General features: G+C 41.5%; 3 protein-coding genes across 6 annotated transcripts in view; 2 read left to right on the plus strand and 1 right to left on the minus strand.

The window, feature by feature from the left end:
- The window catches only part of LOC139931239 (rho GTPase-activating protein 23-like), a 28118-nt gene extending 21135 nt beyond the window's left edge, over nucleotides 1-6983 (plus strand). Inside the window, exons 19-24 of the mRNA XM_071924686.2 lie at nucleotides 694-783; nucleotides 1571-1696; nucleotides 1898-1942; nucleotides 2104-2197; nucleotides 3764-3795; nucleotides 4145-6983. Of these exons, the coding sequence (XP_071780787.2) occupies nucleotides 694-783; nucleotides 1571-1696; nucleotides 1898-1942; nucleotides 2104-2197; nucleotides 3764-3795; nucleotides 4145-5182 (1425 nt within the window). The 3' untranslated portion in view covers nucleotides 5183-6983. The remainder of the gene's footprint in view (nucleotides 1-693; nucleotides 784-1570; nucleotides 1697-1897; nucleotides 1943-2103; nucleotides 2198-3763; nucleotides 3796-4144) is intronic.
- An 83-nt stretch (nucleotides 6984-7066) lies between these two features.
- On the minus strand, nucleotides 7067-16161 carry acbd4 (acyl-CoA binding domain containing 4). 4 transcript variants are annotated; one of them, XM_078290753.1, is made up of 11 exons: nucleotides 16062-16161; nucleotides 15143-15281; nucleotides 14009-14129; nucleotides 12666-12750; nucleotides 11854-11974; nucleotides 11130-11291; nucleotides 10871-10968; nucleotides 10540-10750; nucleotides 9072-9292; nucleotides 8321-8377; nucleotides 7067-8218 (listed from the first exon to the last, which is right to left on the minus strand). In XM_078290753.1, the coding sequence occupies exons 2-11, from the start codon at nucleotides 15231-15233 to the stop codon at nucleotides 8090-8092; spliced, it is 1296 nt and encodes a 431-aa protein (XP_078146879.1). In that variant the 5' UTR covers nucleotides 15234-15281; nucleotides 16062-16161; the 3' UTR covers nucleotides 7067-8089. The 4 variants fall into 4 exon arrangements, with proteins under 4 accessions (XP_078146879.1, XP_078146877.1, XP_078146878.1 ...); XM_078290751.1 differs by having other exon boundaries at nucleotides 15951-16155; XM_078290752.1 differs by having other exon boundaries at nucleotides 15143-15303; nucleotides 15951-16155.
- A 2134-nt stretch (nucleotides 16162-18295) lies between these two features.
- The window catches only part of LOC139931225 (1-phosphatidylinositol 4,5-bisphosphate phosphodiesterase delta-3-A-like), a 30347-nt gene continuing 22215 nt past the window's right edge, over nucleotides 18296-26427 (plus strand). The window contains exon 1 of the mRNA XM_078290739.1: nucleotides 18296-18386. Within this exon, the coding sequence (XP_078146865.1) occupies nucleotides 18296-18386 (91 nt within the window). The remainder of the gene's footprint in view (nucleotides 18387-26427) is intronic.

Genomic DNA, 26427 nt, shown 5'->3' on the forward strand with positions numbered 1-26427 from the left:
TATGGCAAGGTTTGTTCCTGTCATTTTAGTCTAAATGTGTTCCTGTAGAGAAAAGATCAAGCAAAATTGCCAGAATTCTATTTGGAAACCATGTCTAAAAAAAAATCACATCAGGGCCAATGTTCCCTCTAAGCTGATTGTTTGGTGACCTACATCTAATAATTTATCACACTGACTGAATAATAATATCTTATCAGTCATCAGTCATTGCTCTACTTTGTCCCCAGAAAATTAGTCGATATGAATGGGTTTGGTGTTTTGGTGGCAAATGATATTAGAGCAGAGGATTTAGTGAATTTCTGCACCTGTGTTTCAGTTTTGTTTCAAAATTGAATATATACCATTTCAGAATAAAACCCCTCATGTAGTCTCTCAGGAAGTGTGCTTAATCACTACCTCTTTCCTAAGGTGAAGTAGAAAAATTATCGAGTGAGACATGGGCTGCATGCCTAAGTGTAGGGGAAATGTCAGTGTAGTGTAGGTGATCATTGGGCAAAATTTACTGTTGATCACTCTGGAGGTCTAATTCCATGAAACATCCAAATTTATAATCCTTTACAAACCCAATGACAACTCCGAGACAGCTGTGTCAGATTCATTGTATTTGTAAATGTTATCTCTCTTTCTTCTCTACGTCTTCTGTACCTCTACACCTATTTCTTCCTCTTCATCTTCCCCTCCTGCTTCTTCCAGATCCACAACCTCCCGGATCACTATCACCACACCCTCAAGTTCCTGGTGGGCCACCTCAAGAATGTGGCCGATAACGCCGAAAAGAACAAGGTAACCTTAAGTGTTGCCTCTTCAGTGGATTTCAATTTAGATTAAAGACAAAAGATGATCCAGCATTTTGTAACTAGGACCTCTAAACCCGCAATTCGCAATTAGCAAATTCTGTGTCTTCTTTGAAGACGCAACTGAAAACTCATTTTGATATAATTGCATTTAACTGATAACTTGTTTTTGCTCTAGCTATACTGTAGTAGCTTTGTTAATTTGTTTGCTGGAGGTCCATTATTTTTCTCAGTCAGCCTAACAAGCTGCAGACATTAATGGAGCCAGAAGTGAAAATCTTCCCTTTATTATAGCTGATTATTCATATAGTTTTATTATACATCACTTAGTGCCTTTCTTAAGAAAATAGCTGTACAAATATAGAGATGATGATGATGAATGTTATTATTATCATTTTAGATTGACATTTAGTAGAAGTTAACACAAGAATAATGGCAAAACTCTCCATTCTTATCCCCTTAACTACAATACCTAAATCTAAATCTAATCTCTAAAAGTCAGGGTAGGAAGCCAACTTTTATGTCCGCCAGCCACAGTGTCAGATACATATTAAAATCACCTACTTCTACTATTTTACCAGCCAGCTAGATTTTTACAATAGATTAGAACCTTCAAATCATTGTTGGATACCTGCCAAAGTGGCTGCTAAAGTAGATAAACTTTCAACAGCTAAAAACTAGTCTATTCTGGTATGGATCTGTTTGGGAGGGCCTTGGTACAAAAGAGTTTGAGACGCACTGTTCAAAGATGACAAAACAGAATCACTGTTCTCCAGATGGAGCCGAGAAACCTGGCTCTGGTGTTCGGCCCCACTCTGGTGAGGACGTCGGAAGACAACATGACCGACATGGTCACCCACATGCCTGACCGCTACAAGATAGTGGAGACGCTTATCCTGCATGTAAGAACCATTATGCTATATAGGAGCACTAAATGCATATGTTACAAGAAATAAACGTTTTATCACAGAGAACATAATAAGAGAGATTGCGATTTAGGTATCACAAATTTGTGGCATGACAGTGTAATGTCTGGTGGGACCCTGGACCTTATACCCTTTAAACCATCTATACATAGTAACACTGTTTTGTTACTTCAACAGTGTGACTGGTTCTTTGGCGATGGAGAGCTTGATAAGGAAGAGAAGGTATGTTGGAAATGCGCTGCCACAACAGAGGCTCTGTCTCAGTGCAAACAGCATGGTAAAAAAAAATTGGCAGAGAATACCCAGCTGACAGGAATTGTTTTTACTCATGTGTACTCCCTTGTGCTTTCATTTTGTGTGTGTGTGTGTGTGTGTGTGTGTAGGCCCCGGAGGATAAGCGGGACATGCAGCCTGTGCCAAACATCGACCACCTGCTGTCCAACATCGGCAGGCCGGGCATGCCAGGAGAGGCATCAGGTGAGGCGGGAAGGCTGGGTGGCACTGGTTGATGTAATACTCTGTGACAGTTTCATATAAATACATGTCTGTTTTGCTCCTCTCTAACGCCGATTGATGTAACACAAAAGTGATTCAACCTCATGAAATCTTTTCCATTTGCTGTTCTAAACACCCAGTGTCTGGTAGCCCTTCCTCAGGAAAAAATAGAAGAGGAACTGGGTAGTTAGCATGAGCAGTGATAGCCACCATGGCTGAACAGACAAAGAAAAGAGAAACTCAAACTGCATCAACAGAAAATCCAAGGAAAAAGTCTGGACACACTGTTTGATTGACAGGTGATCTCTGGGAAGTGCAGTGCAGAAACACCACAGCAATGAGCGCTGAGCAACAAAGATGGAGACTAAATAAAGAAAACAAGAATCTTGCAGATTGCCAGAAACCTGTTGTATGTACAAACGTTTCTACCTGGTTCTTATTTCCTCACTGAGCACTTCTCCATTTTACATGATCCTTCAGGTGTCACATTTGTTCCATCTACTGTCACGGCCTTGTGGATATGGACTTTGCTCTCCTTTTTATTGATTTTTTTATTGAACTCCATTCATACACCTTTGTTAGACAACGTTTCGATCCTAGATCTTCATCAGGTCAAGCTAGTTATAAGTGCTCCCACCCCCATATATCTACACATGCAAAGTCAGCTATGTATTAGCCAGCAGTCAATCAATAAGCAAATGAACAATATGGACACTATGAAAATGGAAATGATAAAAAGTGTTTGATTTCATAGTCCTTAGGAGATAAAGAAGGTATAGATGCAGTAACTCTGTCAGTGTCAGCATGAAGTCTTTGCCCTTTTTCTCTTGGCATTTCCAGTACTTTCTCTCCAGCTATTACATTTCTACCTGTGGATACTCATGATGTTTCCCACTTTTTCTCAATTTCTCTTTCCGGACCTTTCTGCACCCCTTTTCCCTAGCTGAGACAGTGGATCAACCTCTTCGGTAGGACCAGGTCTACCTCCTTGTGTGTGTGTGTGTGTGTGTTTCTGTTGCACTTGGATTTATTCACTCATTCGTTTTCTGGCTGTCAGTCTTGGTTTTCCACCCATGTACCGTCTTCTCTCTGTGTTGCCGATGTTAATTTAAAGGAGAACACTAGCTATTTTTGCAAAATCTGTTTTGTTTATAAAGTTCTACAACTTCAATGATCTGCTATTGACATCCACTACTTAAAAAATAAATATAGTAGATCAAAATTTTATGCATTAGAGCTGTGCAAGTTTTACATATTGCTTTTTTTCTATTTTGCGCCCATCTAACACATAAAATGCACAATGACAATGCAGACATCAATAAAAAAGTAATAAAAACAAAAAGGCCAAAACTGCAGTTATTAGTTGGACCTTAGAAACAAATTCTGTGATTATGGCTGGTGTTCTCCTGAATGGTTCCAATACCAATAGTGTGTGCCGTGATAAGCCAGACATTGCCCCTATTTACTACTCTTAACACTACTACCTTTGTCCAAGGATAACATGATCCTAACCAACTTCCCCACCTCTGTTGTTCCTCTTTCTAACAGATTCCACCACCAGCGATTCGCTTAAATCAAAGGTAAGCACCAGCTCCAACACATTGATATTTTGTACTTTAGGGAAACAGAAGTTTAGACACTACCGCTTTGTATAGAGAAGCCAATCAGGAGCCTGTTTGATACAGAACCATTGATTTGCTTTGATTTGGTCAGAGAGAGTGTATGGTGGTCAGCAGGAACAGTTTCAAAAGAGGCACCAAAGACCAAAGATGTAACTGAGGCATTTAACTGTAATCGTTGTTACCGAACATTGTGGCAGGAGATCCTTATTGATTTATCTACCAGTGACAAATTTTACCAGCATTTGGGGTTGTGAGTGACTTTACTGTTCTGACATAACCCGACACTGACTTGGACCTTGTGTTTCAGCTTTCTTCGGGCCCCAAGAAGGACCTGAATGCCAGGGACTTCCTCCCCAAGTCGATCATCTCTGCCGTGACCCGGAAACGTAAAAAATGCCCCAGCACCCACTCGCCGGGCAGCAGCGCCGACGAGGACTCCGAGCACGAGCCGGTTAAAGCCAGCAACTACGGGGGAGGAGGAGGAGGGGGAGAGGAAGAGGATAAGGAGGAAGGTGAGGAGGAAGTCGTCGAGAAAGAACACACCCTTCCCGGAGAAAAACGTGATGAAAAGGGAAAAGGGACGGAGGCTAGAGAGACCACAGAGGTAAAAGCGGCCTCTGCCGGAGGAGACGAGGTTGAGAAGGGAGCGGGGAACGAAAGAGGCGGTAAGGCGAAGAGTTTGGAACGGGAAAACAGGCAAGGTGAGAGGAGGGCCTCCCCTAGAACTGCACCCCAGCCTCGTCCCAGCAGCTTCCTCTACTCGCACCATCAGCTCCCGGCTAAGATCCACGCCACCTACCCGAGACCCCCACTCGTGACCGGTCCTCCTCCACACCTGAGGCCTAACAATCTGGCCAAAGCTCGCCCCATCATCCCTTCCTGGCTCTCCCCCACCAGGCCTCCCAATCTCTACCAGGCTTCCAGCCTCCACGGGACCCAGCAGCCCGAGTGGAACCAGCCGGTGCCAGTCCGCTACAGGAAGACCAGGGGCGGCAGGACGAGGGCTATGTCCATGAATCTGGATCTGGAACTGGGCAAGAGTGAGGACCGAGTCAGAGGATGGAGAGGAGAGAGGGTGGAGGTGATCAGAGTCATAGAAGGAGCGCCAAGTCCTTACGGACACATCGGAGTTCCACAGGGATCGATCGTAGGTCCCGTATCAATTCAGCAGAGATCGCGGATAGATCCGCTGCCTCGCTTTGCCCAAGAGGCGCCTCCTCTCCCCCCCTCTTCCTCGGGATGGACGGACCCCTCCCTCGGTCCTCCCGCCGTCGTCCTGAGGAGGTCGGCCCTGGACCCGCGGGACAAGAGGAGAGCCTGGCGTCGTCACACGGTGGTAGTTTAAACTTGACCGGTGTTCTCTTGATGCAGTACAAAGCACTTGCCCTTTATTCACAAACACTGGATCACCAATGTCACTGGTCTCAAAGCCCAATGTCTGTCTCCAGGGCCGTGGCCATGTAACGTGGGGATCTCAGTTGTCTAAAGAGTCCTCCTCTTGTCTCTTTATTGGTATTGGTGTCGGAGAAGTGACCATAGTAAATGAATTCATTGATTGACAGTGTGTGCAGTTGTAGAGTTTCATTCCAAAATGAGATAACCACCATTTGAAAAATGTGACACTCACTCTGGACAAAAGATAGCTTGCATGAAAGTAAACTGCACTATTGAATATTATTATTCAACAGTTATTCATTATCTTGAGCCCTTTACTTACAAAATAACATTGTAGAGGATGTAGTTATTCATGTTCTTTTACTGTATATTGAGCAATGAACATCAGGTAACATGTATTTTCAGAAGTAGATATACAGTGTTTTGGAATGAAACCCTTCAATTGTAAATTAGTGGTGATGAATGATGCTAAACAATAGGAAGTAAAGAAAAAAAATGAGAGGAAGCCATATTATACATTTGAGATTCTCCTACAGAGCCAAGCTGCTGCTGTTATAGCTAATCCTCACCAGCAAAGACTTTAACAAATGTTAAGAGTCATAGGCTATTCGAGTTTTTTTCATTGCATAGTTACTGTGCTGTACCCATACTGGGCCTACAATTGGAATAGTACAGTATCAGTATTTCCCATGATGGGTGAATATCAGATATGTTTGGGTGCCTCATCGGCGCACTTCTAGCATACCTGGACCGAGCCAAACTGTGGACAAAACAATGGAAAAACCACACTGTGCCAGCCTGAGTACAGCACAGTACATTTGTGCAGAGGCAAAGCCACATATCGTTTACTTCTTCGGCCCTTTACAAGCTCTTCCAAAGCCTAGTGTGGATCAACAGGGAACGTTAGTGATCCATCAGGGCAAAATACACTCACTTTCTCTCTGGACAACGTGGCTCGCGTTGGGCATAATGCCAAAGCTTCCTTGGACAAAAGAATATCAAACCGCATGGGGTCCTTGACATATCATAAATATGCAAACCCTACGTATTTAACACAAGTCCATTGTACTTCCTTGTGTGTGTGTGTGCGTGTGTGTCGGGGGGGAAGGCCCAGATTTTTGATGATACTCCAGCATGCCTGTTTCTTCAGCCCTCCATCACAGGAGGAGCAAAGTGTCTAAAGCAGCTATTTCAAGTCATGCCAAAATTCATTTTTACCAATTGGATCATGGTATAATAAAAAGGAACCTTAGCACTTAGTGGATCAGAGACGCTCTGGTTGATACAATATCAGTATTACAAAGATAGTATTGTCATGGGAGCAGTTGGAAGCGGGTGTGGTTTGGACACACCTCTGTCCTCTCAAAATAACTTCCTTAAATCCAAAACCCTCAAGTCTTACCTGAGTGTTATTATTTTTTTTTTTTTTTCCATTTTGCATTTTCGATATTTCGTTTCTTTCCTATCCTGACGCATTTGAACCATAGTTTTGTAAAGCTGAGTCTGAAAACAACAAAATGGAGGCGAACCAAACTGTACTACTGCCAACCACTGTCCTCTGACCAGACTCCACGTTCGTCTTCATCATACCTAGACTCGGTCTGTCCCTTTGTCTATCTGTGCCCTTGTGCATGTACTATATGTACGTGGGTGATTGTGCGTGGACCAATTTTGTAACAGTTGTACAAAGCCTTGTTAAGTTAACCTGTGTATATATATTATACATAATATATTAAATTATTTGTTTTTGACATGGACTTGTGTGATTTTGCTTGCCCTGAACCAGGACTTCTTCAGATGACTGCCACACAGATTTCAGGGACACAGTTCAACCTTCTATTCAATATATATCTTTTTAATTTGAGCTCATGCTTCATTGTAAGACATGGTTGTTCATATAACAGTTGTGAAAATAGTTCTCCCAACCACACTGGTGACGATGGCTACGGTTACACTTGTCATTTCACATGCAACCACACCAAGTGACAGTTCTGGATGTGCCAGAAAAAAATGTGGATTTTGGATCTACAAATCTATATATAGATGACAAGTGTAACCAGAGCCAATACAGAACTGTACCTCAACACTCACAGCAATCCAACATTACATACCGTATGAACAACGCCCACTCAGAACCAGTGACTTTCACAGTTTTGGTCTAGCAGACGTTTTAGACAGTGGCTTTCAAAGTGACAGATGCATTCGCACCACGACTTCATGATTGAATTCACTGCTTGACTGAACGAAGAGCATCCTCCTTCTTAGTGAGACGTCAACAGATTCACTACTGTGGGTGGAAAGCAGTTACTTTTGCAGCTGTATTAGACACTGAGTGCATTTACATGTGCATTACATCACGGATATAGATCTGACCCCAGCTAAGGTCATACTCAAGATAAAGTGTTTGTTTGAGCGTTCATATCCCGAATATGAATAGACAATATTCTGTAGAATACCAGGGAAATTGATCTTATGCAGGTAGCAAAAACCAACAGTAAATGGAACACACACTCGCTACGACCCCCCAAAAGAAGTGGGAGTGAGCTGCATAATCAAGTTGAATAATTTAAATTTAAGTTAAGATTACTTTGTGTTAGTGAGGGAGACAAATCATTTCTGGAACCTGAGCTTTACAACAGAACCCAATACATTTCTCTCCAAGCAGACAGTTCCATTTAGAACAAGTCTGTGAAATCCTCTCCCTCTGCTGTGCACATAGAATGAGGGATGAGGGTCTTTTCTCTTAAGAGTTGCGCACCATAAGGCTGAGGAAACCCTTCCTATGAATTCACACTGGGATTAATCCGTTCTCCTTGTAGAAATTAAACTTGGAGCGGGTCTTCGTCGGGGCCCGGCTTCACGAAGAGATGCGACTTCGCCTTTGGGCTTTCCTCAGCAGGACGACCAGGCCCTGCGCCACGAGCGGCCACAGCAGCAGGAGCAGGACGGTCCGACCGGACACGTCGAACGGCCACCATTTGTCCTCCTGAGGGACATGAAAACATCCTCTTAATATCAGAGAAAACATGACACTTCATCAGCTTCTTTCCAAGAGCTGTCAAGAGTTAAGAGACACTGTCATCCTTACCTCTTGTTCTGCGGCAGCTGCGCACTGCAGGCACGGTCTCCAGTCTGAACTCTGGGTCTGTCATACAGAAGACAGCAGTGAGATGGAAACACAGAGGAGAGCTTATGGAAAAATCCACTTTCTGCAGAACATCAATCTCCTCATATACAGTATTTCTATTTTCGAGGGAGGCCTGTCCAGACCTTTTTCACAGTCACTGCCACACTCATTTTGTACCAGAGACTTGTATAGGAGAAGGTAAGTTCTATGGATGTTGTTGCAATTCCTCGTGGTCGCCAACAGAGGTCGATAAAGATCATATATTACTTAGTGCCCCTTCAAAAATGCCCATATGGGGAGTGAAAGTAACAACTAGCATCCCTGCTGGTTGCATTCCTTCCAGAGAAAATCCCCATTCACTTTCTCCTGTGATAAATAATTTAATGTGAACAATTAACTGCGTAAACTGGATCAGAACAGTCCATTTTAAATAGACACCCTATAAAATATAACATACAATAAAATTCATTGCAATAAAAAAAAACATCTTTTGACGCTTGAAGTAATTACAATGAAAGAAAAAGATCATTATCATACATCAATTAAATGCAACATCAGGCTATTCACTTTTGGCTTTTGACATTACTATACAGAACCACACACCCATGACTTCTCCAGGTATCTCTCTCTTTCCAGCCAGGTTATATTTAGTCATTATGTGCACATGGCTAATTCTCCAGATGAATCTCCATGAAGTCTCTATGGTGCTTACGTGTGTGGCGGCAAGCCTCTCCACCACCTCCAGCCGGTCCATGACGCTCCTCATGTCCTCCCGGAGGCGGCGCAGGGCCAGGACGATCTGCTGCTGCAGCTGGGCGTCCTGCAGCCGCTCACCCCCGCCCTCCGAGCCGTCCCCTCCCCCCCGGCCGGCCCCGCCGCCCGCGACGGGGGCCCCGCGGCTCGGACGCCTCGGGCTGCCCTGAGGAATGCCGCCTGCGGATATCAGATTTATTAGGCCACATCAGACATGATAAATGGGGTCAACTCGGTGAATATGAAACAATGAGAACAATGAACACTGTGTGTTAATGACGAGCAGTGATAAGAATTTACACATTTACACCATTTGCAGTTTTCCTCCGGCAGTCCTCTCTAGCCTTGGCAGCAGCAACACTGTTACTTTTCACTGTTGTTTTTGGATTGCTCATATTTATTCATTAGTTTGTTCTTCTTGAGAGAAGAAAACAAATGTTATCCATTTATTTCCCATACACACTTTTGTCTGCAGCATCTGTTTACATAAGCCAACAATTATTTATAGTGTTTATTGTTTTTATTGTTTGATTATTTTATTACCATTTTTGTTGCTTCTTTTTATATTTTAGTCATGTGCTTATGCATTTCCTTTTCAATAGTTTCATCTCATCTCATATTAAATACGTTGCTCTGTGTCTGTGCATGTTGCATGTGATTGGCCGTCTGTTACAAACCCCGCCTCTTTCCTGCAAACGTGCTCACAGCTGGATAGGTAAATCCTGGGCTGACAGAGCCAGTTGATAACCAGCTGGGTGAGACCGGTTATCCAGGATCGCCAATGTTAGGTTTGTGAAGCCGGCTAAGTCAAAGACAGCTTGACTATGTTGAACTGAAATGTTTAAGTCAGTGTATGTGTTGGTAACTTTAGAAAACACTCTTATCTGCTACTTACTGCAAATTAAATCACATTTTTATTGCTGATAATTCTGACTGCAATACAAAATATGATGCAGGATTTCTTTTTCAGTGCTAAAAATGTGTGTGTGTGTGTGTGTGTGTGGTGGGGGGGTGGGCGGTACTAATTCTTAGAATTTGCTTAGTTTGAATAAAACAAAGTCCAGGTTTTCTGCTTGGCACTCGAATCATTTGTTTAGGAAGCCGTCTGAACACTTTTCCCTGCAGCAATTTGCAAAGTGCAGGCCAAGATTTCAATATCTTCTCAACTAACTGCAGCGCTACTACCTGGAAAAAGTGGCCTGTCATTTGGTACTGTAGTGAAACTGTCAACTGTCAACTCATAAAGATGGATGAGGAGTTACAAGCAAAAGTTTGAGTTCTTCATGCAAGAACAAACCAAAGAGCAGCTTGCAAATGCAAAGCATTGCTCAAAGTTGTGTTCGACTTTCCCCTGAATAAAGGTGAAAAAACTACTCAAAAATTCAATATAAACCCATTAAATTCACAGAATACCGCCAGCAGCTTACGTTCTCTCCAGTTGTGGTTGGCGCCTTCCCGCCCGCCGTCCCGGCTCCTCCTGACGGGTCCTTGGCCCTTCCCGTCCTCCGCCCCCTCCCCGCCTTGCCCCGCCCCGACCTGCCTGGCTTCCGGACCGCTCTCCAGCTGGTGGGACTCGACGGGGGGCGACTCCGAGTACGCGTGGCCGTTCTGGAGGCCGTTGGACTTGACGGCTTCGGCCTGTCGGCGGAAAACAGTTGTGTATACAAGCTGAAAATTAGTAGCATTAACGTTTACTTGCTCTGTAAACACTGTATGTTGCTATTCAACCACCTTTTGGAAGATGGGGGTCAGTCGTACCTTGATGCTGCCGAGTTGCTCCACCGAGTCCACAGAGTCGCAGAAAATCTCGCTCTCCGAGTCGCTGGTCAACACCAAGCCCTCGCACACACCGGAGTCTACAGGAGCACAAGAGGTACACATGAAAAGTTCTATTCCAAAATGATACACACCCATCTTCACCTCAAGCTCACCATTCAATATCTCTGAAATATAGAGGATCCAGTCTGCAGAAGTCTTATTTTGTTGTATTTACTGGCAGTAAATTACCATTACGTACCGTGGAGGACTGTGCTGGCAGTGAGGTCTGCGGTCTCAGAGGGACTGAGGTCCTCCTCTGGAGGAGAAGCCTCTTCTTCAGGTCTTTCCTCCTCCTCCTCCTCCTCCTCCTTCTCCTCGTTCGCTTCCGCTGGGCTGTCAGCCTGCTCACTACCTTTAACACCTAATACACACACACTCTTATCACTTTTACATTGTGAGCAACAAAATCAGTAAGTCACCAGAAGTCTATTCATTTCCTATAGAGTTGTCTTAAGACTCAGGAATAGTATTTGTGTCATTGTTTATGTTCATGAATTTAACAAGATTTTGATATTTTCATTTAAGATCACAGTGGCCAACGTTAATGTATTTACTGCCATACTATCATAATAGAGGACACTAGTTAAATTAGTTTGTCTTTTTTTTTTTTATTCCTCTTCAACTTCATGAACTGTATGTAGCATCATTCTTAAAGTGCCATCTGCTATTGGCTGATCGTTGGTGCCAGGTGATGTCATCACTTGTACTCTATAGAAGGTGACATCACCTGGCACCAAAGATCAGCCAATAGCAGATGGCAAATTTCAGTAGCATGCTGTTTACCTTTAGATATCAGGTTTTACACAGATTTGAGTTTGGGGTTTAGTTACTCTTTAAACTTGGGAAGAATGGGAAACATTTTACTAAACAGCGAAACTGAATTCGAGTCCTCATCAGAGTTTCCCTCAGGACCACTGACTGACCGTCTCCGAGATCGAGCAGTGTCTCCGGCGGCCGCGGCATGTCATCAATCACCATGTAGAGAGGCTCGAAGTGGTGGAACATCGAGGCGGTCTTCTCGTTCATCGGCATGGTGTCGATGACCTGCGGCGGCAGTGGAAAACCTTACTGACTGGGAGGCTGGCAGATACAGTGTTATAGTCTCTGCGTTAATCTGATATGGCAGTTCTACACCCTGTAGTACACAGACTTTTTGTTTATCCTTTATTTATCCAGGGGTGGTTTTTGCCGATGGTTCAGAGATTAGAATGTATAACCTTCTAGGGAAACTTGCTTCTCTAAACTGTATGCTTAAAGCTGAGGTATGGAATGTTTTTATGTGAAAATACACCTGTCTTATAAGCCTAAATTCATACATTCATACATCAAACAAATTCATAAATCACATGTCGCCCCACTCTATAGACATGGACATAAAGACTAGAACTAACTCTCTCTAAGCCTCTTCAATCTATCCTATCACTAAGTGTGTCTGTCTTAAATTGACTCTCAGATTTGCTCTAGGTCCCTGTGCTTTGTATATTATTATATACTCTCAGACTACTTGATGTGTATATATTGTACACATTTATACCCTGTATTTTGGATATAACATCTGTAAATACTGTACAGTGTATGTAAAGTCGTTTGCCACCTGGTGAATACTCTTATTACTGTTCTCAATTAAAACACAATCAAGAGCTGGCAGCTGATACACCTGACACCAAATACTGAGTGAACTTTCACTGCTGCAGTTAAATCTATGAATGAATCTATGAATGAATTTGTGATTCACCTCCTGTGCTACTTTCTTCATCTCGTCCACATATGCAGCCATGGCGCTCTCACTGCTCATCTCTCCCAGGCGGCTCCAGGCATCCCTGATGGATATAAAAGTCAGTCAAATAGAGATTTACCAACTACACCAGCATTTGGTGTCAGTTAACGTTGGCCATGTTTCATGCTTTCATCTGACGGTGAGAACAAAGACATGCACTTGACACTATTCTAATCCATAAAATAATGTCCAAACAACAATGACAGGTGCTTTACACATGTAAGAGACAGCATGTATGTTATAGGTTGTGGTGGACAGATACTCTCAAACGTCACTGTATTAATATTCATTCAACAAATGTGTGCCCATTGCCATTTAGCACATAATATCAAATTGACAAAAAAAAATTACATTGACAAAAAACATTTCTGCCTCTAATGAGCATAAAAACACTGGAAAAATTAGGATTTTTTTTAAATCAAAATTTGCTGTTTCCTTTCAGTTTAATTCAATACATCATAATTTACTGTATATAAAAACACTTGGATGGAAACCCAGCTTGTAAGAGGTCAGATACAAGACAGACACAATCAAATGTTGTATATATAGTATATATACATACATACACATACACACACACACACATATATATATATATATAAAAATATATATACATACATATACACATACACACACACATATATATATATATATATATATGTATAGTTCTGCATGTAGCTTTGCCCTTGTATCAAAGACAGAGAATTTGGCCAGCTTGTAATACAGATGCCTTATCTAGAACCAAGAGGTCTTGGCTGCAAATTGACAAAACCCTCCATGACGTTGCATGGCGAGTTGGCCCACATGGTGGAGATTAGCTGACAGAATTATCAGTTACTTACCAACAGCCATGGAGAGTAATTAAGTAGCTAACTGATTCACTCCTTTCTCTCTTGTGAGGAGAGAATGCCACACCACAGTCACACATTTAATGTTGTTTTGCTTATGGGCAAACACACATACCACGCAAAACATGACTTAAGACCTTGTCTGAATCTGATCTGACAGCAGTGTAAACCAATGCTAACAGTTAAAATTATATTTCAGTTAGTACTGCTTAGTAAATTATATGCATGATGAATTGAAGACTGGTCCTTAACGATTCTTGCCGATAAGCCACGCCACATTAAATGATCAGATTTTTGAATGGAGTTTGGTGTGACGCTCTCTTCATTGAAAAAGGACCAGCATGTACTGGGGCAACTAAATAGCCAGCGTGTCTGTGACTGAAAACTGTCCCAAATCTGGCTCTGCCCTGCCCTGCCCAACACACATACACATGCATACATACACACACACACCATTTGTAGCGTCCCACTGGGTCCCAGAAGCCAGGTCGAGACACAGTGCAGGGCCCACACACAGCCTGCTTGTACAGGCTGTAGAAGCGCAGCATCACATTGTAGGAGGGCTGGTAGGAGCCTAGAAGATAAGACACAGTGTGTTAGGAGGTTTGTTTAACTGTCTGCTCATTTTTCCCCTTATTTGGATAGAGGGAAAACAGAAGGCGCTGCTACTGGAAATTGAATCCCAGTTCTTGTGGCGGGGCCCACACATGAGTTTAGAGCTGTGTTCGAGGCAGCTCAGAAATGGCAGCGCTTACAGAAAAGGCAACACTTACTTTTAAAAAAATTGAAACAAGTGCTGCTTTGTGAAGATGTTTGTCAAAATGAGTAGTGTACAGAGCTTATGGAGGGATGAGGAGACACATTCTCTCCTACATGAAGAGAAAAAGAGAGGATGGCACGAATTGGGGCTCACGCCTGTATGGAGAGAACATCACACCACACTCCATTCAAAAATATGGCAGTTTAGTGTTTCCTTGCTTACTGGCAAAGGTACATGCATAGTAGAAGCTGTTACAAATCATGAGAAGCCACTATTCAATTCGGCATATATCCAATACACCAAGCAGCACTTATTTCAATAAAATTTGAACTTCAAGAATTGGTTCATCTATTACGCCTACAATCTTCTTCCACCAAAACAGACTGTGGAGGATGGCGGCAAGCAGTATGAACCAATTCAAAGTTGAGATTTTACTGAAATGAAATGCTGCTTGGTGGTTATCTAGATGACTAGATGACTAGAAGACACCACAGTGTTCCCTTACAGTGACCCTTCATAGAGGTCTTGCATGATGTTGGCTGATAAGCAAGGCCACATTAAATCACCAGGTTTTTGAATGGAGTTTGGTGTACCATTCAAAAGAGAACAGCAGCATCAAAGCTACACCACCAAGGCTTGTTGTATTAGAAATAGGGTTGATATCTTAACACTGAATACTGGGATGCACAATTCAACCCCAAAACACCAAAGGTACAGAATCATTAACCTTCTGTGCAATCCAAACAGTCCCAACTTTACTGTCACATGGTGTCTGAGACATGAAAAACGTTGGCTAATATATTATAAAGCTAGGACAGGCTACATACCGTTTTTAGGGAGGTTATGGATGACATCCACGGCAGCCTGAAACCGTTTCTGGTGATCCACTGCAGGCTCTGCCATAGATGGGACTGGCATGACAGGTTCACCTTTCAAATCTACCACGATAGACGAATGCAACCGGAGCTGAAAGAGCACAAAACCAGATCTGTAGACGGGCAGCATTAGCTGTTAAGTTGGCATAAGCTAATTAGAAGAATGGACTGGGCTACAAACACAACTAGCTAGCTAGTGGCTAACTAACGTTACGATACATGCAGTTCTCTCCTATGGACAGAACGTCACGCCAAACTCAATTCAAATATCTGGCAATTTCATATCGCCTTGTTTGTCGTCAAAGGTACCTCACAAAACATTACTTAAGATCTTTTCTGAATCGCTAGGTTTCTCTGGTAAATTCGGCATTCGTGTAATCCACTAAGCAGTACTTATTTCTATAATTTATCAACTTTAAGGATTGTTTTACACTGCTCATTACCGCCTACGACGGTGTATTTCGGTGGAAGACGATTTTGGGAATAACAGGCTAACCACTTCTACAAATTAAAATGTTATTGAAATAAGTGCTATTTTCTCGATTGGATTTGGGCCGAATTGAAGAGTCGACAGTAATGATAAGTAATGTTAACAGGTCAAAGTCATGTTCTGCTGGGTGTTTCACTTCGCCGCTAAGCAAAGGAAACAATAAACTGCCAGAGTGTGGTTCTCCTCATACAAGAATGGAACGTACTGGGGCTAGCTAGTAGCTGCTGTAGCTTCAGTAGTAACGTTAGTTAGCTTGCATACTCGTCTTACCTCACTTGCTGTTCGTCCTTTCACTAGCCATGACCAGCACAATGTACACAAGTGACTTGATTTTTGTCAGAATGATCACAGGCGTCCCCAGACCATTACGAAAACACTCACTGTGACGACTGGACGCCGCCCTGTCGACTTTTATCAGTTTAATTTGACGGAAAGTTTGTTTGCAAGACCTTTGTTACTTTCAGCCATCAATGTATCCGACTTCCGTATTAGATCACATGACGAGTAATTGGCCACGCCCACTTAAAGTGACACTCCCAGAATTTAGGAATAAGAAGAAGAAGCAGAAGAATCATAATAAAAATACTAATACTACTATAATAACAATAATAATAACGTTACACTTTAAACAGTTAAACAGTTACAAAGCGCTTTATAACGAAGCAAAAAACATAAAATCAACAGTAAAAACAGCAAGGTGAGAAATATCAAAGCAAGGCAGGAAACATAGAAAGGACTTCAAAAACAACGAATTATGATCAATAAGGTACCTGAGGTTAAAAGGTCTGTGATATAGCTTGATGCCAGTCCGTGCCTTAAAAGTGGTCAGTAAAATCTTAATACCTTTTCTGAAACAATCAGCCAAAAAGAATGTTATTTATTCATAGTCAAACGCATTTAATTTCCATTCTGGTTAATGACTGTTTAATAACAGTATAATCCAGTGTGTGTTTAGGAAATAATTCTTATTATGGCAGCACAAAACTATTTAGGGTACAATTGTCAACTAGAGGGCATCATTTCATAATATTCCTTCTGCAATCTAGTTTCAAAGTATTATTGGCTGACACGGAAGATATTTGGATTTGAGCATAAATCTTAATGCTGCGCCATTGCCCTAATTACAGTGGACAGTAAACAGGGATGACCTATTTTCAGTCCAGTTTTCATCATTTGGCCGCTGTGATTTTGTTAAAATTTGGAGATTAGTAGACAAAAGAGTAAGGCTATTTCACATTGGGCACATGAGCGTCTTTCTCCGGGCTATAATCCGTTTATGTTCCCTCTGCCGTCAAGCTACCGATGATATACAGAATAATACAGGAAATGAGGCAAATTCGCAGTCGAAATAAAAGTCTAGAAGGTGTCACATTATGAAGAATGTATTTATTGGGATTTGAAGTTTTATTGACAAAACTGTACAGGAAAAACAACAGCTGGGAAACATATTACAATAAAACTGGAAAAAGAAGAAAAAAAATATCAAAAATGCTAATGAAACAAACTAAAAACAATAATTGTATCTATTTTCATTTACAATTACATGACATCAGAGGAGCATCCAGAACCAATGTTCCCTCTAAACTGATAGTTTGGTGACCTAATAATTGATAAATTATTATAAAATTATTGATAAATTATTAGACATTACTCAAGACATTATTAATAATGTCCTGTCATAATGTCTTGAGTTATTGCTCCACTTTGTCCCCAGAAATGTAGTTTATTTAAATAAGGAGTTTGGAAGTTTTGGTGGCAAATTATATTAGATGCAGGGAAGATTTTGTCCCGAAGGAACCCAGTCTGAGAGGATGTTTTTATTGTAGGACATGACTTGGTACAGAATTATATACAGTAATGTATATAATTAAATGTAAACTCAGATTATCCACATTTTTATTTGCAAAATGGAGTTAACTATTTTAGGCTGACATAAATCTGTATAAGATAAATTTACTGTTTACATTGTAGTAGTATCAAAGTGATGTAAGTTATATGAGAATATGGTATTTTAAGGGGAAAAAAGCAAACATTTCTGAAAATAAAATTGATTTTGGTTTATGATGATCACTACCTGCAGATCACCAATTCATGCATTTTTGTAAATGCAATTTTTATTTGTATTGTTGTTTTCCTTATGATGATGAGTTTACCCATCTTTTGATTTACCACCGCATCCCTAATTCTATAACTGCTTCTATTGTTGGTGTGGAGGTAACGGTGGGTGGATGGAAACGTAATCCAAACATGCCATCCAAGCATCTTTCAGCAAAGCTTTTATTTTTAAAGTCACAACAGGAAGTCTTCTGTCGTCTCCTCCTGAGTGACTTGACGCTGGTCTGGTTCGTGCGGCTCTGTGTTTAAATCCAATGTCAGTGACATCAGCGGGGTGAAGGCTTGGCCAGGCTTTGCTTTTCCTCCAACAAGATAAAACCATGAGGCGCTGCGGACCGGTGCGGAGACTCTCACATATTCCTCCAGCAATAACTCCATGCATCCAGTGATCCAGTACCTAGTTATCTGGCTGCTACACTGCTGACCTCATCACATCTACAACACAGGATCCGGGTGCAAGGCAGGGAAGGGAAGGAAATAAAGCCCAGGATCCTTGCATCATGTTGGGCAGCCGGAGGAAAGCAGCCCCGGTGGTGAAGAACGGAGCCGGGACGTCCGACTCAAAGACCATCGATCCTTTGAGAAATCTGGGTGAGTATTAGTATTAGTGTTGCAGTCAATCTGAACGCATCCTCTGATCAAAGCGCGTCTCTGACTGAGATAGTGTACTGCTGACATACAGTACAGCGACAATACAGTGTGCTGAGCGGCACCGTTATCCACCCCGCCTCCCTCTGCAAGGATGTTGGTGTCTAGTCGGGTTATCTTTGAAACATAATGAGATTATTGTTAAAGTGGAAAGTCAAAAGGTGGTAAACTACGAAATCCAGACGGTGATCTTCATAAGGCAAACAACCAACAATGTAAAATCAATTATATTTTCATTGATTTATGCATTTTTCCTTAACACCCTTCCCTCATAACTGACATCACTTTGATACTACTTACTATGATTTATATTGTGAAGTCGCCTTATAAAGATTATTTATGTCTGGTTGAAACTCAATTCTGCAAATGAAAAGGTGCAGGCAAAATAAGTTTAAGTGGGTTTTACCCTCCACATCCCATAAATGACCCTTTTATGACACACGTATGAACATTTTTATGAGAAATGTTCAAGCTCCTACAACCATGCAAACAATACCTTAGTGTAAAATACATGTTATGATCAGGGCTGTACTAGAGGAAAACCCCAGCTAAACTCAGTTTTATATAAAAGTTTTTATGCTGATGTAAATCTGTATGATGTAAGTTCATAATAAATCATAATCGTTATCTAGTAAGTAGGGGTGGGAAGATATGCTTATCTCGCGATACGATTTGATATGTGGTATGGGGTTCACGATTTGATACAGCACAATACAATGTAATCAAGTTCAATGGCAGCAAAGTCTGACTGTGCAGAATTATGTTTATTTCTGAGCCACAAATCTTTCTAGCAATGCCATTGGCTCGCTAGAATGTAAACAACTTAAAAATGTCATTAAAAAGTGTAAATAATATAATTTCAATAGAGAGCTTGTGAAATGGTGATGGGCAAGCCGTCACATTTGTTATTACTATAGAAGAATAAAATGTAGCCAATATCACAATTCATTTTTCTGCCTCACGATACATTTTTGTATTGCGATATATTGAATTACCATATATTGTCCCATCTCTACAGCTATGCAGAGATGTGTCCTTCCCTTTTTTGATTTTGATGCATGAGAGTGTACTGTAGGTGTTTGTCTCAGGAGGAGAGTAGCATCTATAGGATACTTGTTAAGTATTGCCCAATTTTCTCAGAATGGATAGGCAGTGAGAAATTACCACCAGCATCTTGCCAAATGCTGGTAAATTTCCATAGAGTGTTGACCCTCCATGGCACATTCTAAAAATCAAACTTGGCTGGTAAAACAGTGCAAGTGGCTGGTGTAGTTGGGAAATCCATGAGCCATCAGCCAAGTCCAGGTTCCTGCCATGTATTTGTCCAGACTGGGAACTCTGGTCTCCCACATGGGAAAAACCAAACATTTACCAGCTGGTCAAAAGCAAATTGCGTCTGAGGCCAGCAGAGATATTTAGGGCTCCCAGGTTTCCAGGTTCAGGTTACTTTGCATAGCACTGTAATAATAGACTAATAATAATAGACTTATAATAGACTCAATGTATTCCCCTGCTTGGGATAGTCTTTGTCCCATTGACTAACAATGGAATGAAGACTGTCTGAATGATTTTTCCCCCCAGCTTATTCAACTCTTAAGCTGTTGAGCCAAGTGTTAAAAATGCATAATATATGCCCAATTTTTGTGTATTTTCCTTGCATGTATGTAGGCAAATTCCAGTTGTCCCTTACTTCTTTGTCTTTTTTTGGTAAATTTTTGTGCAGCTTTTCTTCAAAGCTGGTTCTGGTTCCCATAGCTTTACATTTGTTCCTAGAGAGGCTTTGCTGTTGCGTCACAAAGCTCTTATCAACCACGTTTGGCAACATCATGGTCCACTGGAGAATTGGCTGTGCACAAATTTTGGCTAAATATAGAACAACCAGGCTAAAAAAAAGAGAGTACCTGAAAAAACATTATTGTGATGTGGGTGTAGATTCACTCAGTAATGCAGTAAAGCTGAATTCCAAATGTAGGTTACTGTGACACAGTAAACTGTCTTGTCTTTAGCCCTAGTCTCTACTCCAAAACTCTACAGGGCTTTTCACATAGCACATTCTTAGCCTAGGGTTATGTTAACACTGGGCTAACAGTTGGCCCAGGGCAGATTTAACCCATTTTAGCCTACGGGTAATGTTTCACACAGCATTCTTAGCCCAGGGTAATTACATGTCTGAATATTCTGTGATAATAGAATTTCAAATGAAAACATTTGCGCTCAGGAATGCCATACATTGTTGCTTAGCAACGTTGTGAATGAGAATTTATTTGATTGGACAACACACAAGTGATGCAAAGTCTTCTAACCCTGTTCACACAACCAACAGATAACCCCGGTTTTCAACGATTTTCTGGGGATAACCCTGAAAAGTAACCCTGCTCCGGAGCAGGGCCAGCTAGCCCTGGGCTAAAGTCGGGGTTATCCCACTTTGGAATTTGCCTGTGTGAATCGTTTCTTAGCCCAGGGCTAAGCACTGTGTGAAAAGCTATCTGAGTTGTATCTTGAGAAGAGTCAGCACAGTTCACCTGAACAAACTGTTGAAAGTATAATCCGTTTTCCCGTCAAAAACCAAAAACCAAAAACGAGAAAACGGGCCCATTTTCCGTTTTTCCAATGTCCATGAACATTGAAAATCAAGTGGAACAAAGTGAAAAAACGGCTCGTTTTTTGATTTGGTGTAATTTCCATTTTTCAATTTTCCCTTGCGAATTGAAGACCGCAGGTGACTGAAATCAATGGAGAGGGTGAACCGGAAGTAAAATTAAACCGTCAATATAAAAGTGAAATGTGTGAGAACTTTACTGTCAGGAGAACGAGGCACTTTGCGAATTAATTGGTTGCCTGTAGCTTCAGATTAAGCTAAAGTTAGCTAGTTAGTGTGATATATAGTGATATTATTTTAGTTGAGTGGCATTAATTAATAGTTATTGTGGAAACTGTTACCCCTATTCCATGTTCCCTACCCAAATAAAGAGCATCTATAAAGTCACCAGCCGAGGTCCCCATCACCCACCGTGAAGGTTATAACGTTGACATGGTTTTAAACAATAATAATAATAATAATAATAATAATAATAATAATAATTTAAAAATTACATTTTAAATTAAATCTACATTCCTCTATCATTAAATGTGGCGTTATTGACTAATTTTACTCTACATGTAATACCAGCTAGTAAAATAGGCTACTACCAAATAAACCTTTTTTTTTTTTTAGATTAAAGGTCTCAGAACATTTTATTTTTTTATTGCAAGTCTGCAAAACATTTATGTGACATGATGAACACCTTAGCTCCCATTGAACATTTGAATGTGATGAGGAACTTTTTTTGAAATCAAGTGTCTTGACACACAGATGCTGTGGACTCCAGTGTCAAATCTGAATCGGCAAAAGTTGCCTACTATTATATTCTAAGTAAACCACCAACTGTTTGAGGAATGTAAGGGTGAGAATGCTGTCAGAATCATCCTATAACCCCTAGTTAAACAAATACAACACAGACATTAATACAGTTCCTTTGTTTTATTGTATGGACTTCCAAACATCCAGGTCATAAATGGTATGGTATGGTTGTACTTTATTAATCCCAATTTTCATGAAGCGGATATTTGTTGAAGTTCTGTATTGCAAGACTATATTATCCCAATATTGGTCAACTTTGTCCATAAACCTGTAACCTTTTAGCCCTTTTCAAATTGGCAAAAAGTAAGGTCTCGTTACAGGGTCTGACATAGCCCCTCTTTATGTCAGGGTGTAGTCTAATCTATTTTTCATTGCCCCCTGTTAGATAATTTTTGTGAATGCGTAGTTACATGCAATACCACTAGCCTAGCCAGCCAGACCTCACAACCTACGGCTTTTCACTGGTCTGCATTCCCAACTTGAAAAGGTGTATGTGTCTGTGTACATGGGTGGTATGTGCCTCAGCTGGGGTCATTGCCTCGGCAGAGAACCCCCCCACCCCCACCCCCCCACCCCCAGGACATCATGGCATGGAGGACGCGGTTGAAGGGCTTAGTATCAGCACTGAACAGCTAATGAGCCGGGTGATCCAGGCACAGGCCCAGCGGCGAGGAGGACCACCCCGCTCACCGTGAACTGTGGTCGGGCCCATAGCGGCCCAGTCTGGAGGGCCTCAACGCACAGGGCAGCGAGGAGGAAACCGAACCAAGTTGGGAGGTTGAGATTAAAAAAAACAGGAAAGGATAGTTGAAAGCAACATGGCAGCTACCGTAATTCCTCTAATACTGGCCCGGGCCTTTATTTACCTCAACTGCAGAGGGTACCAGGCCTTTATTGGAAGCAGGTTTATATTAGAGACAGGCCTTTATTTCTAATTCCCTCTGTTTGATAAGTATATTTGCTCATATTTTAGTACGAAGCCTCCTTGTTTTCTGATCTGCTTCTGTTGGGGTACGTTAGGTAGCCATTTTTTTGTTACTGCAATGCATTACGATAATTACGGTAATCGACGACGGCATGCTCCAGAGACTTCCACCGGCCGAGCCATCTTGTGGCACTTGTATGTTACTACAAACTACAGTTACAAACAGGCACCAGGAGTTTACCGGTATCCACCGTTGTTTACATGTAAACTGAAGCTAACTGAAGCTAAGAATAGAATCTATACAATTATATCATATCGCCGTTTATTTCGATGCATATGCGCGAGCTCAGTCCACCTGACAGCCCTCTGTTCTGTCAGCGGAAAGAGACACAGACAAGCATGGAGGTTTCGGTGCGCCGAGGGCCGACGCTTTCCGGAGTTTCCTGGGGGCACGGTTCCGGCCAGTGCCGATAGCTGGGCACTGATGTGTTCCTGGTGATCCGGCCGAGATTTCGGCGGGGTCCCGACACCGATGCGTCACCGGGCGTCCGGGGCTTGGATCGGGAGGATCAATGCGGGCCGTGGGCGCGGTGGAGAGGACAACGGTCCAGCCATATACTAGGTTTTGACCTAGTCTTGTTTCCTTTGTTTTTTTCCCCGGCCTGTATTTGAGGCCGGCCTTTATTTGTTTGTGTCGACCACGGCCCCGGCCATTATCGGAGACCCGGCTTTTAATTGACTACCGGCCACTATTAGAGGATTTACGGTACTTCACTTGGCCTAATATGATATAGAGATTTGCAACGTGACCCAATTTTGTCTGCAAGACAAAAAAGTTCCTCATCACATTCAAATGTTCAATGGGAGCTAAGGTGTTCATCATGTCACATAAATGTTTTGCAGACTTGCAATAAAAAAATAAAATGTTCTGAGCCCTTTGATCTAAAAAAAAAAAAAAGGTTTATTTGGTAGTAGCCTATTTTACTAGCTGGTATTACATGTAGAGTAAAATTAGTCAATAACGCCACATTTAATGATAGAGGAATGTAGATTTAATTTAAAATGTAATTTTTAAATTATTATTATTATTATTATTATTATTATTATTGTTTAAAACCATGTCAACGTTATAACCTTCACGGTGGGTGATGGGGACCTCGGCTGGTGACTTTATAGATGCTCTTTATTTGGGTAGGGAACATGGAATAGGGGTAACAGTTTCCACAATAACTATTAATTAATGCCACTCAACTAAAATAATATCACTATATATCACACTAACTAGCTAACTTTAGCTTAATCTGAAGCTACAGGCAACCAATTAATTCGCAAAGTGCCTCGTTCTCCTGACAGTAAAGTTCTCACACATTTCACTTTTATATTGACGGTTTAATTTTACTTCCGGTTCACCCTCTCCATTGATTTCAGTCACCTGCGGTCTTCAATTCGCAAGGGAAAATTGAAAAATGGAAATTACACCAAACCAAAAAATGAGCCGTTTTTCCACTTTGTTCCACTTGATTTTCAATGTTCATGGACATTGGAAAAACAGAAAACGGGCCCGTTTTCTTGTTTTTTCGTTTTTGATTTAAAAAGGAAAAACGGAAAATGGGCTCGTTTTATTGTTTTTGGTTTTTGGTTTTTGACGGGAAAACGGATTATACTTTAGTACCCTGACTTAACTAGTCAGCAGGCTCATTCAGCAAAGCGACCAGTGTTAATATGTTAACATGTGACTGCTATACTGCGAACACTGATGTTAGCTTCTATTAGATACATGTTAGATACATGGTGTGTTAACAATAAGACAGTAGTTAGCTGACCAGATACCATGCTCTTGGGCAACAGTTCACAGCCAAGAGCTGTGGACCTCCAATATGGCCGTCATAGTGCGTCACGTAGCCTGAAAGCCCTCTATAGTTGCTTAGTTATATGTGCACTTAGAGAGTCCTGCATCCCTGCACAAAACCAACCCACCAGTGTCAGTACCACCTAAGCCTCTCTAAATGTCAGGGAAAAGCCTGTTAATACACCATTTGGCAAACCCAGCTCTGCAATCCCACTACTGAGGCTTACTGTACAGGGGTTAAATTAAAATGCAGGGCGGCATCATCCTCAAATATAGGCTAGCTGTGGTCCAGTATAGTCTGGTAGCAATTTTCCTGGTATTCCAGCTCAGTTTAGGTGGACGTGTGTATTCAGCAGAGTGGGTCACAAGTGTCTCCCAGTTTGGGTCACAAGTGTCTCCCTGTATCTCCCAGTCTGGAAAACACCAAGGTTTCTTCTAACTTGTGTGGCCTATTTCTGTGCTCAAATTTGTTTGGTTAGAACAACACTGAAGAAATGTCTGATTTCCTGGAAATAGAGCCTCGCCCTTACTCCCAAAAAAGTTTCTACCTATTTGTCCATGGTTTTCATATCTTTTCCTAGAACTTCTCATTGATCATTGTAGAGGGATAACACAGGAATGTCTGTTACATCTATCATCAGGACACTACGGCTTTTACTCTTGCACTACTTTTGGTTGATTGTATGGTGATCTGTGAATAAAGCCAATTCTGCTCTTCCAGCCTTTGTAAGTCGCTCTGGATGAGTATATGAATTCGTTCACTCATTCAGTCCATTTTCCATACCCGCTTATTCCTATTCAGGGTCACAGGAGGGGCTTGAGACTTTCCCAGCATGCATTTGGCAGAAGGATAAGTGAACTAAATCCCTAAAATATAAATGTAAATGTAACAAAATTTGCTTGGTGGAGATTCCCCATTTCCGGAGGTGCCAAAACAAACAAACCCTAAGCTACGGCAAAGTCCCTGCATCGAATATCATTTGCCACCAAAACATGCAAACCTACTTATATTCACTAAATTTATGACTGATGACTGACAACATATTATTACTTCAATGTTTTACTTTTAGATGTAGGTCACCAAACTATCAGGTTAGAGGGAACAACTACTTAAAGAGAAACGTCACCTGTTTTACATTAATTTACAATGGCTCTCTTATCTTTAAAATGGTTCATTGAGCAGTACTGACAGAATCCACCTTGCACTGCTTCCATCCTTTTCCCTTCTAACCACTGCAGCAAATTCCATAAGTTAACACATTACGCCCACTAATTTTCTTAAGAAAAGCTGGTGTCAGTATACACTAAAATAAAAAAAAAGCAAGTGACAAAGAAAAGATTAAAGAAACTTAGAATGACGAAACTAAACACGCACAAAAAAGCAAATTTGCATTTTTTTCTAGCCTGTGATTCATTTCTTTGTGGAAACAAAAACACATGCAAATGATTTTGATTCCTGAGCTAATGAGCTGAGCTTTATTGAGGAAGTGAAGTGTCAGCCAGTTAATTAAGGCACGGACAGAGCACTAATTATCTCGGAGAGCTGAGTCTGACTGACAAGGCCTTTACTGCTGTGTATGTGTATGTGTGTGTGTGTGTGTGTGTGTGTGTGTGTGTGCATGTGTGTGTGTGCATATCTTTCTTTATTTGTGTGTCTCAGTCATCTAATATTGTTCATGTACGTGTATCATTTATGTGTGTAAAAGGACCCCAGGCTTCAAAGCCAAACCTCATTGGCTATGATAATCTGTATTTCCCCACCCAGCACAAATGTCTCCCCTAATGAGTGACCAGGAATACAGAAACACAA

The sequence above is a fragment of the Centroberyx gerrardi genome, chromosome 20 (assembly GCF_048128805.1).
Source record: "Centroberyx gerrardi isolate f3 chromosome 20, fCenGer3.hap1.cur.20231027, whole genome shotgun sequence".
In the NCBI taxonomy this organism is placed as follows: domain Eukaryota; kingdom Metazoa; phylum Chordata; class Actinopteri; order Beryciformes; family Berycidae; genus Centroberyx; species Centroberyx gerrardi.

Excerpts from the sequence above, each read along its gene's own strand:
- acbd4 (XM_078290753.1), bottom strand. The coding sequence starts at position 15,233 with ATGCCAGTCCCATCTATGGCAGAGCCTGCAGTGGATCACCAGAAACGG. Across the intron at positions 12,751-14,008 it reads CCAGTGGGACGCTACAAATG|GGATGCCTGGAGCCGCCTGG; the intron begins GTGTGTGTGTGT and ends TATATCCATCAG. Across the intron at positions 11,975-12,665 it reads TGAAGAAAGTAGCACAGGAG|GTCATCGACACCATGCCGAT; the intron begins GTGAATCACAAA and ends CTGCCGCCGCAG.